Source organism: Belonocnema kinseyi, chromosome 7, assembly GCF_010883055.1.
Source record: "Belonocnema kinseyi isolate 2016_QV_RU_SX_M_011 chromosome 7, B_treatae_v1, whole genome shotgun sequence".
Lineage (NCBI taxonomy): Eukaryota > Metazoa > Arthropoda > Insecta > Hymenoptera > Cynipidae > Belonocnema > Belonocnema kinseyi.
Window position 1 is genome coordinate 91,031,949 of NC_046663.1, and position 16,406 is coordinate 91,048,354.

The window sequence follows — 16,406 nt, forward strand, 5'->3', positions numbered from 1 at the left end:
GAGTCAATTGTCGAGAATGGGAAGTGCCGCATATACTGGAACTTTACATTCTCGACAATTATTTCTGTTGCTTACTCGAGGCCAGACATGGTTCTTTTTGACTTTGAGAAGCAAACCATGTTCGTTATCGAATTTTCGGCACCAGCTGACAAAAACATCATAGCCAAGGAGAATGAAAAGAAAGAGAGGTATCGAGACCTTATAAGGGAGTTGCAACGATTGTACCCGGAATATTCTGTTAAACTAATCGTCCGTATCATCGGCGCTCTTGGAGATGCAAAGCTTTCACTTGCTGATGGCCTAAGAAGCATCTCTGCGTGTCAACAATATGCTAAAACACTTGCGGGAAAAAAGCAGAAGGCGGTAGTCCTTGGGTCGCTCCGTGTTCTTAGGGTACACGAGGCTTTTGCTGAATCGTCGTATTGATTCCGTTACAGACTGTAATCACCTATCTCACGTCGTGATACGTGGTTGTGGCTGAAATTTTACCGCGATTTCGCTGGGAGCGGGTGTAATTTTGCAGATTAGCACACGCTCCCAGCGAAATCCTGCGGTTGTCCTTATAACCAATTTTTAATTTTGTGTGTGTGTGTGTGTGTGTGTAATATTGGAACATCTTTAGCGAATACTAATGTATCAAACTTAGACGATTTCAACACTTTTTCTGTTATTGACGAGCACAGTGAACGTCAAATAGATAAAATGGCCATTTTTTCGTTATATTTGTTTATTTATTTATAAAAAATTGAAAACCTAATTGAAAAATCAGACTCGACAACTCTCTTAGAAATCTTAACAGCTTTTTTTCAATTTTTTTTGTTCAAATCACTCAATATTTGTGGGCTGTAAGTTATTTTGAACCAAAAATGACATTTTTCCCCACTGTGGGCCGGGAATGTGAAAATGAGATCATATGAACTCCCATCTAACACAACGCTGCTGAAGGTTGGTTGAACTTCTCAGCAGAAAAAACTAACCAGCTACGACTCTTATTTGAAACTAACCACCTCCCACCCCCGCCCCCAAACCATCGTTAATCGAAGTTTTGTGGGTCACTGAGGTAGGGATTCAATTTAGAAGTTGAAAAAATGTGAGGTTGATGTTTCGACCGTATGTGCTACGTTTCAATCGTAACAATAAAATTGGAAATGAGTACATTCAGTTTTTGTAAACCCGGCAGAAGTTGCAGTAAAATGTTCAATAACTAACTTTTTTAAAGAATGCGCTTTTTTAAGAGACAATGAAACTACGTCTGTTTTAATATCAATGCATGTTATGAATTGTAATAATATACATTTACGGAAAGGATATACAAGTTGAGATACAAATTCGAGTGAGAAGCACGAGATACGTGATGAGAATGTATTCGTTAAAGCCGAGGGAGTTTTAGCAAAAAAGAAGTCACTATCACCAAATTACTGTTGTCGATGTTTTAACTTTTAGTTTTAAAAAATCTGTGCACAAGTGTAAGGAATATACAAAGGCCGAGTGCGGAGTGCGAGATAAATATATCATCGAGGGCGAAGCGCGAGAACCAAAAGTCGCACGCCCTAGGCGCGGTCAAACTTGTGAACCGCGCGCGCAGCGCGCTATGAGAATATGCCCGCGAGATGGACGGATTTTTTTGTTAAGTTTTGTACATTTAATTTATAACTACTAGTTTTAAATTAACATTTAGGTAATTCTAAATGGTAAGTAATTGTTATTCTTCTTAATTGAAAAATTTTTAATTGACTGGTTTAAAAATTTAATTTGTAATTTAATAAAAGCCTTTGATCAGAAATATATTATTTTTGAGTTATTTTAAAATTAAAAATATTTTATAAAGTTTCAATCGGACGTTTACATTTGATTAACTAATCAGACTTTCCAATTTAAACAGTTTAACTTTTAAACGTTAGAATTTGGACATTCTAAAATTGTGATCTGCTTCCGAATCGTCTCGCACAATCAATTATTAGTAACTTTTCAAATCTTAAAGTACAATTTAATTTAAAAACTCATTAATTAATTTATAGTCAGTGGATCAAATGAAAATATTTTTTATCAAAAATCTTCGATTTTAAACGTTTCTAAATTTTTATTTTTAGGTCTTTTAAACTGAATTTTAAAATTATTTACATTAAAATGCACGCTTCAAAATTAAAAATCTAAAACGAACAACTTTTAAAGTGAAAGATTTTCGAATTATGCACTCTAAACTGAATGATATCGTGATTGAAAAGGAGCACAATTTAACTAGTTATTTACAAACACGGTCGAAATCAAAGTTGGAGATTTTTTCTAAAAATGTGTCAAATTCCCGATCAAAAATAAATTCAATGTCATTTCCCAGTTTTTCCCGGTCTCATGAAATTCTCGGTTTTCCAGAATGCTCGGTCCAGCGGCCACCCTGATTTTTCTAAGATTAATTTTCCGATCTTAAACATACAAATTTTCAAAATGTCAGGAATCTAAGCTCAAAGGATGTCTAAAAAGGTGAAATATTAGACATGTATCTTCACATTTAAAAAAGAAAAAACTATTCAATAATTTATTTTAAAAAATTGCTATACTTAAGCCGCTGGAAATCTATTTACGGTGTGAAATACACTCACGTCAAATAAAGAATTTTTACATTTTCAAATCTTTTCTCATAATTCAGAATATTTTCCCTGTTAATAAATACGAATATGAATAATTAAATCATGATAAATCTTACGTGCATTCAATAATTTCAGCGAATTTGCTGGGTAATTAAAATATTTTATTTTTAAATGCAGTACATTTAAAGAAAAAGGGGGAGGTTTTTCGTGAAAAGAGGAAACGCATAGGAGTAGGAGAAGAACAGTACTCCCTATGTAATTATTTGCAGGCACTGACTAGGATTACGGAATTTTCTGTAAAACCGGCTCAGTAGTGATAGGATTAGTCTTACGGAAAATTCCATACAGCTATGCAGTTCGTTATCTTCTACGTTTTAAACGCTAAATTTTTTCAACTACTTTTTTTAACTTAAACATTAAAGAAAATTTTGTAGTATGAAATGGAATTTAATACTGAAAGCCTTTTCCAATGTATAAATTTAATTCGTAATTATTCGAGAAAAAACATATTTTTTATTTTCTCTAATTGCTACAGTGGCGGCACCAAATGCAACGTCATGAGCAAACATTTTGGAACGATCTAGAAATCCTAGAAATGTAGAATTCCAATAACTCAGAAAGTACTGCATTCTAAATTTACAGCAGTTTCAATCAAATTTATTCTTTATTTTGCTATTGCTTGTACAATAATTACACAAAAAATAGAATAGAAATTCTCGAGCGTTTTTAATATCGAACAGACGACAACAAAACTGAGAAAATTGTTATTTAAATTGTTTACTCAATCTTTAATCTCTTTAATTAAAAGGACTTTCATCAAATTAAGACAATTTCCTATTTAATATTACGCACCAAAGTCAATTTTTACAACAATGTACTTCGGAATAACGGATTTATCACAGTTTTTCATAAAAAAAACTGTTTAAAATGTTAGAAACTACAGAAAACAATTTTTTATTATCGAAAAAGCCGACGTAGTAACAAAAGTTTCATAAAAAAAAATCAGTTTATATACACGCTCACAATATGAATTTGTATTATATTCAACAAAATTATAGTAATTTATACAGCCAAAGAAGATCTAAATATTCTAAAAACCACAAATTTGACCTATAACGTTGCATAATTGATTAAAAAGTTGTTGGCGCAAAATTGAGGTTATGTTGACATTAATATGCACCTATCAGAAAACAAACATGCGAAATACCTCAATGATCACAATTAGAGAAGCTTAAGACGAAAAATATATATTTCAAAAACTAGATAACATTAAAAATTAAGTTTAGGGACAGAACTGAAAACTAAATCCCGCGCTTTAGACTTCAACAAAGTGGTTGCTACCTTCGTGTTCCCCATGCTCACTAATCGAAATCTGACCGAGTTGATGTAAAACTGATATCTGCAAACTAACAAATAATATACATATATATGTATCAATCACCTTTTTTCAAGACCTGTAACCAGGTGGCAACAATCTTTTTATGATGTGCTCTCCTCTCCAAGCACCATGCGGAAAGACTCTGGATCGAATCCTGGGAGTCTTTCAATGCGAGGAGTCTTCGCTCGAAAAACTCCGCGTCGAAATCGTCATTTGCCATATTTCCTTTTGTTTTTACTTTCACTGCTCACAAGTCTAATAATTATTTTTTCTACACGTGACCCTTTGCGGGGAACACGAAACACGGCATTTCAGCATCATTAACACAACGTCTACTGGAAGAGTAACCTAACCAAAAACTTTACACTCACGACGACCTCGACTTCACCGAGTTCTGCATTGTCAGAATGGTAATTACCATGGTCGTAATGGTAACAAATATTATCTCGGAGACGAGAATCTTTCGCGGATTCCGTCTGTGTCAACAAAAACAACAAAAAACCTTGCAAAGTCTGTGCAAAATTTTCCGAAAAGCAGCACGCCGAAAAGGCACTCCGATAGTTTAAATTTTCTTCCTGGAAATAGTGTGATTTTGCTTCCAGATAATCGTCACATTCGAATAATTACGAGTAGTTACGAGAAATTCGCGATTTGCAGGTTAAAGATTTCGAAAAACGATGGCAATGTTCGCGTTCCTTTTCTTAGGACCGACCACGAAAACAAGGCAATTCCGCCATCTTTTCGACCGCGCAATGGCCGGCGCCGTGGCGCGGCAATCAGTGTACGAAACAATTTTTTTTGTTTCTTTTTTGACGGGCGTCTTTCTGCCCGGCAAATTTTGCACGCTTTGAAGTACTGTATTTTATAAAACAATTTTCCAGCGGTTCCCGCGTCTCGGGCACAATGTTACTTTTTTCATGAATCTTGTAAATTCCATCATATTAATTGATTTGATATTTTATATTCTTTTTTTTTTTGCACTGGCGGCCTTTATACCGCGCAAAAAACAGAATCGATTGAATATGCAAATTAATTGAATCAGAGAATTTAATAAAGCCTATTCACGCGAATCGCGGTCTATCATTCCAGTAAAAGATCGTTCCAATCGGAAAACAAAAAATAATAATTCAACGAGATTTTTGCCCGCGAATTGTGTTTCCTGATTTATAATGAATCGCTTTTCTTCAATTCTTCGATTGAATGGAAATTAAATGAATCAAAGAAGTTAAGAATGCCGATCCACGCGAATTGCAGTCTATCAGAAGAATCAGAAGAACCAAGAATTTTTAAAACATTCAAAATGTTATGCAATAATATAGTTGCTAAAGATTCAAATTATTTATAAATAAAACCTTTCAAAATTAAAGATCAAGGAATCGGCTACTTTAATTTTGCGATTGTGAACTCTCTTTTGTTAAAACTCTTTCGGCTTTAGCGAACATATTCTTATTACATATCTCGTGCTTCGCACTCGATTTTTCCCACAATGTTAAATTTTCTACATTATGCTCAACAATTTTTTATCAAATATAATACATTTTTTATTTACCTCGGCCTTGAAAAAGTAACGTTTTTTTCTCTCTTAACTTTTTCGCATACGACGTTTTTTTTTTGGCTGAAAATGTTCATTTTCGTTTGGTTTTTTGGATTTTGAAAATGCTATAACTTTGGTAATTTTTATTTTATCAGCAAAATAAATGGGAATAAATTGTTCGTATTTTAGTCTTATATAAAAAGCAGTCAAAAGAATTTCCAACTATTAAAAAAAAGTGGTGTCAAAAATTTTCAAACTGCTCTAACTTTTTAAATTTTTGTCAAAAAAATCTGGCTAACGAACTCGTCCTTCCTTTTCATATCCGTATAAAATGTGCCAAAGGAGAATCCAATCGAATAATTCCTTCAAATGTTACCGCGTTTACAGATTATAACGACAACAACGACGACGATAAAGTCGCGCAAGTCGTTTTTTACATGAAACCAATTCCTTCTCATCAGGATGAGAATGTAAAAATCTTTGATTTTTTAATTGATATGCTTGTAATTAAAAAAATAAAAATGATGTTGATGTTTCTTCACTTAATCATAGAAAAATTTTATGCTGATTTTATTTAGTGGGGTTGTGAATAAATCCAATAAACAAAAAATTACAAAACTCGTTTTAAAAAATATGTCCGCTGCGCGGGCAAATTCTTATTGCGCTGTGATTTTAAATTCTGAGGAATTACAGCCATAAATTGTAACTGCAATTTTTTTCGATTTGTTTTTAAAGAAGGTTCTCAAAGCACCTATGGCTTTGGCGATTATTTTCTCATTGCGAAACTCGCGAATCGCGCTCGATAATTTGTATCCAATTGAAAAATTTCATCAAGGTAATTTGTAAATTATGTTAAAATCTACTAAAAACAACGCTTGAAACTTATGGACCTCTTAAAAACCAAAATCACATATTTTAGAAAACGATCTAACTTTTGCAACTTTTGTCTAATAAGAAATTTCATGATAATAGTTTCAAAAAATATATATTTTATATGGTGATATGCATATAATTTTTTGGATTTTTATCGATTTCAAAAATCTCATTGTGGTCATTTGCAAGTCTTTTTGACATGTACCAGAGAATTTGACAAAAATTTCTAAAACTCACAAAAAAATTTTATTCAAATTTTGAAAATGCTCTAAATTTTGTACTTTTGGTTGGAAATATCTGCTAAACGAACTTAACCTTCAGTTTGGGAACCTTAAGATGTGTGTCAAAGGTTGACTCGATTGGACATATCCTTCATAAGTCAGCGTGGCTACACATTCAGGTAACCATACATACAGGCATACAGACAGCCATATATACAGACAGACACCGATTAAATTTTATGATTTTCGGATTCTGTAAGTGCCGAAACGTAAAGATCCGTTAAAAACCAGATACCGAAAATTTGCATATTTACAAATATGTTTTTTTCTGATGAAATTAAAAAAAAAACAATAAAAAGGGAAAGTGTTTTTAAATAGGTTAAAAATTTTTTATGTTTAAAAGTATACTTTTTACTATTTTGCGGGAAGATGATAGATTCTGATTGGACCATCAGCGTCGGAAGTAAACATCAGTCTGATTAGCGAAGTTGATGAAGTAAATATGAATATGCTGGCTGCTAGTGGTACAACTATTCTGATTGGTTTAGCCTTTTGCAGGATGTGACGTTTCAAGTTCACTAAGTTGTTTGAATAGGGGTTTCGGTACTTATTCTTAAATATTTTATTTGTCAGAAATGAAATATTGATATTTTGTTTTAATGCACTACATTTTTAAAAATTGTATGCAGTTTTTAGAAAATATTTAATCTAAAATTCATGCAACAATCACAGTAGCGGATCTAGGGGAGGTGATTAGCCCCCCCCCCCCCGAAGCTTTTAGCCTTTCGTATATATATATATATATATTGACCCCACCCCCTCTTAAATATTTTTTTGGATTCGCCCCTGAACAATCAAATTGAAACTTGATTCCGTTTATCAAATAATTTGTAATAATTACAAAGTAAAAAAATATTGACCGAAAATGCCAATTTTCTTTAACGAATCATGCGTCACTCCCATGGTATGAAAGACGAGTGAGACGTCAGACGCTTTTAAAGTTCAAGAAAAATACATATGTCAGTTGGATAAAAATCAAAATAATTTGTTTAAACAAAAGTACCTCTACAGCGTCAAAAATGTGCCCGCTGCGCGGGCTCATTCTCATCGTAGCCCTATGCGAGCGGCTCGCAAATTTGAGAGCGCTAAAGTCGTACGTCTATTAGATCTTGTGTTTCGCTCTCGATGATGTATTTACCTAGCGCTACGCGCTCGGTCTCTGAACTTTTCTACCGTCACGCAAAAAACATTAAGAATTAAATGTGAAATCATCGAAAATTAGAATTTGGTGATTGTGAATTGTATTTTGTTAAAGCTCATTTGGCTTTAACGAAATTATCTCTTGCTTTGTACTCGATTTTGTCCACAATGTAAACTTCTACGTTCAGCACTTTCATATTAAATGTATATTAGATTTAAGATATTGTAAAATAAAGTAAAAAAATTTTGTAATAAACATTTTATTGCAACTTGTGTTGATTATCAACAAATTTAAATGGTTTATTTTCAGTGTTAGTTTTTACGATTTAAACTTCAAATTCGCATGCTAACGTAAAGTGATTCTAAGCAAATTTGTACATATAATGATTTAGGCAAGAAATTGTGTTAAATAGAATTTTATTGAAACGTGTGTCCTTGTTCCAAAACGTTAGTTTTTTTTATTTTAAATATATTTTTGCAACAAAAGTTTAGAACAAATTTGTAGATATTTTTAGGATGAACAACCTTTATCTATTAATTTTTTTCGTACTTTTGTCTATTCATTTTTTTATAGTTTGTGTCGTTACTATCGTCAGTCGAAAAATGTAATTTCCTTATTTTTAATGTCTTTTTTATGAATAAAACAAAAAATGCGTATCCTATCAAAAAATGATTAATGAACAAGTTTGTAGCTGTTTTTTGAGTGAACAACTTTTATCTTCCTTTTTTTCGTAGCTGTGTTGTTTGAACAAAAATGGTTGTATTTTTTATTTTCAATTACGTTTTTTACGAATAAAAAAACTGGGTTCCCTGTTAAAAAGCGATTCATAACAAATTTGTAGATATTTTTTGTGTGCACAATTTTTGAATCATCCATATTCTCTCGTGACTTGTATAGTTTTAGCGCAAAATGGAATTTTCGATTTTTCAAGAAAATTCAAAAAGTTGCTGTGATAATCGTACTGGGCTTTCACAAAGCAAAGTTTATCTATTTTTCTACTTTTTTTTTTTGGTAACGCGCGTTGTTTGGCTTATAATGTTCATTTTTTGTTTTTTTCCCTTATTTATACTGAAAATGCTATAATCAATAACTTTTGAAAAACGTCGTAAAGATCATAAGGTCTCAACAATTTTGAAAATGTTCTCACTTTTTTAATTTTAATCGAAAATAGCTGCGGTTAACGAACTCGATCTTTTCTTTTTGGTCTCTATAAAACTGCGAGCGAAAGCATAATCCAATCCGACTAGTATTTCAAAATGTATCCACAGACAGCGGGAACGACAGACAGACACTATCCTAAAACCAGTTTTCTCGGATTTATGAATCCATGACACGTAGTGATTTCAAGCAATCCGCGATAGTGAGTTTTCACATAAAAACAATACCTTCTCATTAAGATGATTATGTGAAAATCTAAAACTAATATATTTTCTTTAAGACCATGTGATACTTAGAAAATTATCGATTTTAGTCTGTTTTAGGTTCCCCCGGCTTTTTTGTCTCGAATAATAAATATTTTGTCGTATAATTTTTGGAAATGATAGCGAACATGCTAACGGACGTCCCTGCACACTTTTTTTCTGGATTAATTCCAAAAATGTTTGATTTTGCAAAAAACGTGTGTGTATATTTCGGGGTTATGTGTTACAATTCTCCCGAGCGTTACTTCCAAATTACACAACATTTTTGACCAAAAACCCCAAAAACTTTGGACTTGCAAATAACCATAGTAACTACTGTCCGGGAACTAACCTTGTTTGTAGGTAATCAAAAAAGTTTATTTCGTCAATAATTTTCAAATTATAATGACAGAGCTGGAAAACGACCTTAACCTCAAAATAATGCACATGCGTAACATTTTTATTTAGAACAATACAATTTTTTGTTATTATCCCTCAAAAAAGAGTCCGGGGACGTCCGTTATGATATTTTATAGCATCTCCGAATTCAGTTTTTAAAAATTTGCATTTTTGTGGAAAAAATGCCGGGGGAACTATACCCGATTGACCATACAACGAAGTATCACATGTCCTTAAGGCCATGCAATGAGTGGGCCACGTGACCGGATTCCTGCCTTACCGACACTTTTTTAATTTCCCAACTTATTTTCGCACAAAACGCCACATCGAGTTGAATATTTGAGATAATAAATAAGAAGCACTAAGAAAGGTGGCTCTGGTCCTAAATTTTTATAACGATGAAAAAAGTTTTTTCTATAAATAATATTATTTTGCTTTTTTCATAATTATTAAAATTTAGGATCAGACACACCTTCTTTAGTGTTTCTTATTTATTATCCCAAATTTTTAACTCGATGTGACGCTTCATGTGAAAATAAGTTAGGAAAAAAAAAGTTTCGGTAAGGTATGAATCTGATCACGTGACTCACTCGGCACATGGCCTTAAAATGAAAATTGAATTTTGAGGTACAAGCTTTTTCATATGTTGGAATCGATCGCATATTAAATTATACGTTAAGGATTATAACATAAATGTCCGTAAATGCTCAAGTATAATTAATATAATAAAATAATAATTTTAAAAATATATTTTTGTATGCGAATAAAATTTTGGTTATAATTTAACCACAAAACATAATCTTCAAATTGCTAATCCCTTTTGGTAGCTGTTAAGATATCTTATGTTTCTCCATTAAAAAGAAATATTATTTCATTCGTTAACGTTGAAATATTTGAACAAATCCTAGCAACAATATATTCGTACTTTTAATTTTGTAGGGCACATGTCACGCTGGACAGTTTTATCAATTTCTTCCGTTCCTCATCTGTGGATATATAAAAATATTTTTTTAGGATTTTTAACAATGGAATTTGTACAGAACACCAGTCTTAACATTTATTTGAAAGCTTATGACACCACATCTAGGTGGCAGCATGGCGCGACAGAATTTCAAGTTTGAAAAGTGTATACATTTTTTATCAAATAAAAATTCGAGAAAAAAATGTTTTAAATTATACTGATATTATAATTGATTTTAGAATGATAGTTCTACATTAAAAATTAAAAATATAGTTGGTGACCCTATTATAATTTAATCACATTTGTTTACAATTGCATTCAAAGCCTGTAGACTTTCAACCTTTTTATCTTTTCGGTGACCAATCGCAACCGTCAATTCTTCAGAACAAGAACTCCATTTGACGAATCTCCAATGTTGACAGTTAGTGCAAAGATATACAAAGATATTATGTTACTGGGAGAACTTGAGCATAGAGCAAAACCGGTTTTGTAAGCTCCTGTTTGTCACATTTTAAATAATACTGATTTAATTTGTTGGTGTATATCTTGTCTATACAATTATTCCTGGATTCTCCGAGAGGATCTCAAATTTCTGACTCGTATTAGCTGATACGATTATCAAAACGAACGAGAATTCGTTAAAAAACGTGGTCGCGTCTCGAATTTTGTAAACAAGGGGGTTTCCAGCGAAAATGTATTTCCACCAGGTAAGTCCATTATGGCACTATTTAGTAAATAGTGCCGATTGCAAGTGAGAAAATGAGGATTTCAGATATGATACGGTCTAAGATCTTGTTTTTACATTTCACAACTTCAAAATTAAATATAAAAAAATATATATTTCACGTGGAAATACGTTCCCATTTTGTAAGCAATTTATTTCATTTTTTTCAATTTAAGTGAACCTTTTATTAATTTCGAAAAATTAAAAGGATAAGAACAGCCAAAAAATGGTTGATTTTCGCCATGGATTTTCGGGTATAAACGGTTGCGCAGCAGTGGTGATCATGGTGTATTGTGTCTTTCCGGTGCGAAGAGGACGCAAGCAGTGCGGCGTGTACAGTACAGTGTGTTCATCTTTCGATACCTATGGATGTTGAGGTGTAGAAATAGAGATCAGTGTAGCATGAATCAAAGACAAAAATTAGATTATAAAGTGGATTATCGCGTTATTTAATGTTGCGATGTGAGATCGCCGCTTTTGCATTACGCGAACAATGCTGAAAGCGGCCGTACGAAAGTTCGTGCAAGTATAAACGATATAAACATTAAAGTGATACTTCGTCTTGTGTCTTTTATTGACAGTTCAAGGATCTACACAAAAGGTACTTTTTCTTTCCTAACCTCAATCTCCTAATAAATTTTTATTTGCTTTCGACTAGAATCGGAAAATTTTGAGGTTAGGTAATCTGATAATTTTTTAAAATAAAAATACGCCTCGGGAACGATGTTTTCATATCATCCTTTTCTTTGTAAAATTGCTCATTATCACTGATTGCCAATTCATCGATGTCGAACATTTATTTGCAGTTTTTATTTTTTTTTTAGAATTATTTTTAATTCCTAAAAAAAAACATCGATTTTTCATAGGTTTTGAATGTATTTATTTCAACCTTGACATAGAGGCTTAGGTTAGGACGTTAGGTGAACTCAGGCATTTTTAAAGATAAGAGTAACTTACCCTTCCATTTTGTTGTGTTAGAAACCATGAACCTGTTCCCATTAATTTCTGTAATGTTTTCTTTTAATTGTAGTTTGGTTTCTATTTTCGAGAAATAAAGAAAAAATTGGGTGTATGATTACGATGAATACTTTCACTTATTTGAGATAATTAATTTATAGAAAAAATATCGTCTTTCTTGTAATATAGGTTTCAGAACATGGATTTCGCTATACTTTTTATCTGTATGTAAACTTTCATGTCAGATGAGTCATACGGCTTTTTTGCAATTACATATTTTAATATACAATACGAATATGTTCGATTTTTCTTTTTTAATTTAGGCAAGTCATATAATTTGACGTGTTTAAATTTTTTATTCAAACTTCAGAATTAATGATTCTAAATAAAGCGTTAAACGTTTGAAATTTTACAATTTTAATTTTAAAAAGTTCAACATTGAAGAATTCATTAACCTGAAACTTTATAAATTACACTATGTATTTCAAATAATCAGTGTCAAGTGTGATAGTATTGAATGCTATCTTTCAAAATTCGACAATTTTGTTTCAAATTGAAATTTCTTTTTTTTTTTTAATGAATTTGGTTGTTGTTGAAAATCTAACTATTCCAATTAAATATTCCATAGTTCTAGTTCAAGTTCATCTATTTTGTTGAATATTAATTTTTTAACTATTTAATTGTTGGCTAAAAATGATCTTTTTTAGATAGAAATTCGTATATTTTGGTTGAAAATGTAACTATTTCAATTGAATATTCTATTATTTTGGTTAACAATTCATCTCTTTGGATAAAAAATAATTTTTTATCCGAAAATCTACGTCGATTTTGGGTTTACAATTTATCATTTTTACTTGAAAATTCCTTATTTTTGGTGGAAATTATTCTTCTTGGTTGAAAACTCATCTTTTTAGGTAAAAATTCATGTGTTTCGATGAAAAATGGTCGTTTTGGTAGAAAATTAAATTAATCTTTTTTGGTGAAAATTGAATCTTTCATTATAAATGCATCTTTTTGGTTTAAAATTCATCAATTCCAATTAAAGATTCATAATGTTAATCGAAAATCTTTACATTAGTTGAAAATTAGTTATATTTTTCTATGGAAAATTAATTTTTTTAATTGAAAATTTAAGTATCAGGTAATTTCACTTCAACTATCAGCTAACTTCACTTCGGTGAAAGCTGAGGGAAAAAATGTAATAAAACTTTATTTATGTAATATCTTGGTAATTAATAATCATTATCATTTTACTATTACATTAAATATTAATTTAAAAATAAAAACTATTTTTCAACTACAGTTATGTAGAAAAACTTGTTTTTACGCAGATATTAGCAAAATATGGCAAAAATGAACCGAATCCCATGGATTTGGTCCCTTGTTTTTCCCCTCAATAGTCAACGAAGTGAACTTAGCTGGTGGCTGAAGTGAAAATTCCCAATGTTGTTTTTAGTTGAAAACACATCTTTTCCGTGGAAAATTGTTTAAATTCAATATTTTTACTGCCAAAGGTAGGAATTTGAAACGGTTCAATTTGAATTTAATATAGTACCCACATAAAATTTTACCTGTACCTTACGGACAAATTCAAGGAATTAGTAATAATTTTTTTAGTATTATTTAATTAATCGATAGTGATAATATATTTAAGAATATCTTTTAAAATAATTTGTCAGAGCTGTCTAAAATTAAACATTATTTGAATCCCTAGAAACTGAAAAAATATTATGTATAATAATCTCGCGAAACTCTGAAAATATTTCGTGTTGATTGTTCATTTAGAATCATTTAGAATAGGCCGCGAATTGGCGATCAGTGATGATAGTGTTGCTTTGAAAATATTTGGTGTGATGATTCATTTTTACAGTTAATGTCTCTTTCTAAAAGTAGATACTTATATAAAAACACTGCCCGAAATTGATGTTTAATACTACTTGTTTTTCATTTAACATTGCCTTTTTGGTTAATACAGCCCCTTAGGCTTAGAATATATCCTGGTTAGGGGTTAAACGTTTTTGTAGCTTTGATTACTTTAAAATAAAAATAACGGTTATTTAGAATATTTCTATAGAACTAGATAACCAATAAATTCGTAATATTTCAGGAGAGCAAAAAAAATATTCTGTAAAATCTAAAACTCCACTTCCGACATGACGTGTTGCTGAATCAAGCACAAAAAAATTGTATCTGTAAAAGTTATCTATTTTCAAGGAAATAGATGTAACCCTAGCCATAAATTGCAATCGGTTCGGCTGCGGACTGCGTTAACAATTTCCAATTCAAAGTAAACTCCTAAAGTACTTTGAGGTTACAATATGACAACTTTTAAAAATCAGCTTTCGGCAGATATTAATAGTCGAATTTTCAGTTTTTTTTTACAAAAAACGATAAAAACTTGCTTCCAAAATATGCGGACGCTGAATAAAAATAATAAATGCTTGTCACCAAAAATTTCTAAAGGAACGTTTATTTACTCCTAAATTTTTACAATTATAAAAAAGTGTAATTATAACGTTTCAAGAGTACATCAAGTTTCCATAATGTCTTATTTAATTTCCAAAGCTTTCAATTCTATTTAATTCTTTGAGTTGTCATGAAAATCTGGTCATTTGTAGGGCAAACGTACCATTAGTTGGACAAATAGCGTTACCCTCATATTTAAATCGTTGTAGGCACTTATTTTTAATTTTTGTCTAACAAATATTCAAATTTTCGGATTCCATTTTGTGAGAAAAAATGTTTTCTGGAAAAAGTCAAGAAATCACGGGTGGTCGGACAGCATGTGTTCCAATAGTCAGACAGTGTTTTTAATTGTCACAAATTTCTCTCGAAAGCAATTAGACTCAATATTATACTACTTTAAAATACTAAATGTAAGAATGTTTGATTAAAAAATGTATAGATGAAATTGAACAAATGAAATAATAACTTTATCTAAAAACAAGTAAATGATAAATTATATTTCAACAAACGTATGACTACGTTTTATTTATCTCCCGATCTTGGTCTTCATGATGTTCAACGCTATAGGTTGGACAGGCTGTCCGATCTCAGGGTAAATTAAATAATTCTGCATTTTAGTTCGGATAAATTTAAAAACTTTAAACATGCAGTACATAAATAAAATTTACTTTTTATAATTACCGGTTATTACACTATTCTCACTATAAAATATACGAGACTTCGACAACTGATACGTGTCCGGAGACTGACACTTTTACCCTGGCCGATATGGGTAATTTCTTTGAAAGAAGGCTAAGCATACCTTTTTTTTATTTTTTAAAAATATTTTGTACCAAATTTTGTTTACATAAATAAAATATTCTATAAGTTTTATGTGGGCTAAAACCGTTTTTGTGGTCAAGAGAAATTATTTCTTTATGAAATTGAATTTTTTTATTTTACTCGGAAATGGTGCAAGATCTCACAAGCGAGTAAAAGAACTTTTTGCAGAACTTGTTTAACTGCGCAAACTATTTTTTTTGCAATTTTTCGTAAATGTCATTGTTTGAAAGGAGAATGCGAAAACTCGATTTTATGAAGGAAAAAATTTAGGCCACAAAAGGCATTCAGCTCGCATAAAACTCACAAGATATTTTCCCTATCATAATACAAAAACACACTGGTTCCGAAAGAAAATGATAAACTCCACCAGAAGTTGGAAAAAAATTTTTAATATCTCCATTTGGTCAAAAGACGTATAAGTTTAAAGAATTTTTTTTTTTTAAACAAAAGCAAAAAAATCAAATACGCATCACCTTAGAAATCATTTTTTTAACTAATCGAAAAAACACGTATTTGTCTAATTTCCTGTAGAAAACAACATATGTTATACCCGAGTCTAAGGCACTTTCAAAACTGAAACGTATTCCTAGTCATTATCAGCAGCGGTTGGTTTCGCAAATCTTTTTACATAGTCTGAGGTGTTATATTAAGGTGCGGAATAATTACTCTTATTAGGAAAAGGGAAAATAATACAGATATATAAGATAAATGTCCCATTAATCGTAAAAGTTGGTTATAATTTAAATATATTGTTACACAAATATATTAAAAGTAACATTTATTAATAAAAACCACTTATTGTTAGCATTTTATAATATCAAATAGAAATTACATTCATTCAAATAAAATAAAAAACAAGAAAATTGGCATCACGATCACTAGGAC

The 16,406-nt window shown here is 31.0% G+C and overlaps 2 protein-coding genes across 4 annotated transcripts in view; one reads left to right on the plus strand and one right to left on the minus strand.

Moving 5' to 3' along the window:
* Window positions 1-4,715, minus strand: part of LOC117176062 (regulation of nuclear pre-mRNA domain-containing protein 2) — a 35,708-nt gene extending 30,993 nt beyond the window's left edge. Inside the window, exon 1 of the mRNA XM_033366065.1 lies at window positions 4,027-4,715. Coding sequence (XP_033221956.1) covers window positions 4,027-4,183 — 157 coding nt within the window. The 5' untranslated portion in view covers window positions 4,184-4,715. The remainder of the gene's footprint in view (window positions 1-4,026) is intronic.
* Window positions 4,716-10,974: 6,259 nt separating this feature from the next.
* LOC117176039 overlaps window positions 10,975-16,406 on the plus strand; it is a 46,446-nt gene continuing 41,014 nt past the window's right edge. Inside the window, exon 1 of one of the 3 annotated variants that reach the window (XM_033366023.1) lies at window positions 10,975-11,041. The gene's annotated coding sequence lies outside the window, so the exon portion shown is untranslated. The other 2 variants (XM_033366022.1, XM_033366021.1) reach the window with 2 other exon arrangements.